The sequence below is a fragment of the Limulus polyphemus genome, unplaced genomic scaffold (assembly GCF_000517525.1).
Source record: "Limulus polyphemus unplaced genomic scaffold, Limulus_polyphemus-2.1.2 Scaffold3008, whole genome shotgun sequence".
Classification (NCBI taxonomy): domain Eukaryota; kingdom Metazoa; phylum Arthropoda; class Merostomata; order Xiphosura; family Limulidae; genus Limulus; species Limulus polyphemus.
Genome location: NW_013668618.1, coordinates 50,929 through 53,610, shown reverse-complemented (window position 1 = coordinate 53,610; position 2,682 = coordinate 50,929). Strand labels below are relative to the sequence as shown.

At 32.0% G+C, this 2,682-nt stretch overlaps 1 protein-coding gene across 1 annotated transcript in view; it reads right to left on the bottom strand.

Moving 5' to 3' along the window:
• The window catches only part of LOC106468435 (protein FAM91A1-like), a 23,925-nt gene that overhangs the window by 16,194 nt on the left and 5,049 nt on the right, over positions 1-2,682 (bottom strand). Inside the window, 2 exon segments of the mRNA XM_022396772.1 lie at positions 871-961; positions 1,584-1,706. Of these exon segments, the coding sequence (XP_022252480.1) occupies positions 871-961; positions 1,584-1,706 (214 nt within the window).

The following is a 2,682-nucleotide window of genomic DNA, read 5'->3' as shown; positions in this document are numbered from 1 at the left end:
TACACTGTTGTGTTAGCCACCAGAGCGTGGCAGTGCTTACACTGTTGTGTTAGTTACCAGAACGTGGCAGTGCTTACACTGTTGTGTTAGCCACCAGAGCGTGGCAGTGCTTACACTGTTGTGTTAGCCACCAGAACGTGGCAGTGCTTACACTGTTGTGTTAATCGGTTATATGCCAAAGCAAGAGCTACACAATTAGAGAACAAGCCACTGTAATGTGCAAGTCTAAGGTGTAGCAGATGTGTTTAACACTGAATATCCTAAACTTGATGAAGATGACTGAAGACTACAGATGAAGAGACCACTTCAGTGAAGGATTTTATCCAGCCATTAAAGCTCAATTTATCAGAAGACTACATAATCCACTGTATGTGAAAATTCCTCAAAGCTATTATGTGAGCCATACAACGTAATGAGGATGTGAATCATTAACACAAATCTATGGGTGGTTTTTCAGATACCCATGAAAACTATCTGAACAAAGCCAGAAGTTAGTATAACTAATAGCATCGGAAAGATAATTTTAAAACTGTCAAAACCTTAGCACAACTTACAACAGACAATGAAATTGTTTCTTCACAATTAATATCTTTTTAATTTTCAATAAAACAAAATAAAAATAAGGCACAGTCTGTTCTCAGATTTGAAAATTAAAGTACTTTCATTGAATTTTACTTCTTAGTAATATGAGAAAACTGAGAAACAACATTACATATATTGTACCTGGAAATTACAGTTTATGTGTAATAAATTTCATAAATTACCACATATAACTTCTATTTATATATAGGTAGCTGAATAATACTACTGGTACTTATTAGTTTCTTTGAAAGAAAAATGACATGTAAATTCAGAAACCTTAAAACTAACCTCGAACATCCTTTCTGTTTAGACTTCCAGCCAACTGAACACCATTGTCAATTAATTTATCAATAATCATTTTTTCAGAGGCAGTCACCATCTGGTAAATATAAGAAATTTAAAACAATTTTACTTCTTTTCAGAACACTTACCTCACAGTTCACATAAGATATTTAAAACAAACTTATGATTAGTACACAATTAAAAATTCACAGACTTTCATGCCAGGAAATACCAGCTTTAGATGATTCATTTCACACAAATGTAGGTGAGACTCAATATATAATACTGAAACATCTATGGTGGTGGTCTGGAACTTACCTTGAAATTATTCTTTTTAACATAACCAATATTCACCAGTTAAAATACAATACTTTAACAGCACTGATATTATCTTGTAACATAACTTACATTCCCAAGCATTAAAAGTATATCTTGATATCTTTTGATGGATTGTTTAAGCAGAGTATTCATGATGAAACTTTGTAGAATGGACGGCAACTGCCTGTTGACTTGAAGACGAAAGGCGGAAGACTTTCGAAACGTGGTCCTCTACACTTGTGTCTCTATAACAGGCCGTTGTTGTCCATTCTACATAGCTTCAACCTTGATATCAACTTTTGCAACATAACTGAGTTCAATTCTCTTACAAAAGTTTGAGTTCTATGTAATCATCTCTAAGAAAACTAATACTGATTATTCATCAGTGTTTAAACTTTTACCTTGATGTCATCTTCTGTAACAAAGCCAACATGAACAGTCCACCAGGGTTCAATGGGGACATCTTCAACTGGTTTTAACGGTAACAGTTCTCTCACTGACTTTCTCCGTACACCAAAAAATTTCTAAGAAAATATAAACTAATTAGATTTTTGAAGAAAGATTAACACATTTCTTTTGTAGGTTTAATGTGAACCTTCAATATACATAACATTGTTCTAAAAGTCTTGAGTTTTGTTCTTCATTATGTTTTAACACATTTATATGTTCTTCTTAGATGTAAAATAACTTCAAATCATGTTCACCAACAAATGTACCATTACTATAAACTTATCTTATTTAATACATGTTATTAAATACAGCTTATCTCTTAGTCTTCAAACTGTAAGCAAGAACTAGTTTTTAGTTCAAGAAAACTTCTTTTTTTGAAACCATATTTTTCAATTCAACAGATTGAAATTGTACATAAATTGTAGATAATACATAATATATCACACTCTTCAAGTCATTATATACAACAATGTCAAAAATAAGACACAATATGTGCATAATCTGTGTCATATTTAAACTGTACTAGATAAATAGCTTCCTACACATACTAAAACATTATCATACGATCATAACTGTCGAAAGTATCCGGCTTCACATGGGTTATTAGGTACGTGTAAAAATTCAGGTTTCTAGGTTCTTTCCTCTTGGAGCTATGACAGTCACATACATACAGACACATCCTTTTATTATTATAGATAATTGATTCTCCTTCAGAAGTGTCGTAAACATAAAACCTGATCAAGTGACCATAATAAAAGTGTCACATGAAGCATGGCTGCCATGGGATCCCTTGAAAAATTAAAACAAAAAGGATCTTTCTTTCTTGTATAAATTAGAGTTGCTAATGTTATTCACTTCCCACAAAATTCTTCATATGAAGTTTTAAATAACTGAAGTTTAGAACACAGTATTTTGATAAGAAGACAAAACTGACATTTACCTTAGAGGATCGACACTGATTCATTAATTAGATATACTGATTTCTTGAGATTTACCTTAGAGGACCAACACTGATTCATTAATTAGATATACTGATTTCTTGAGATTTAC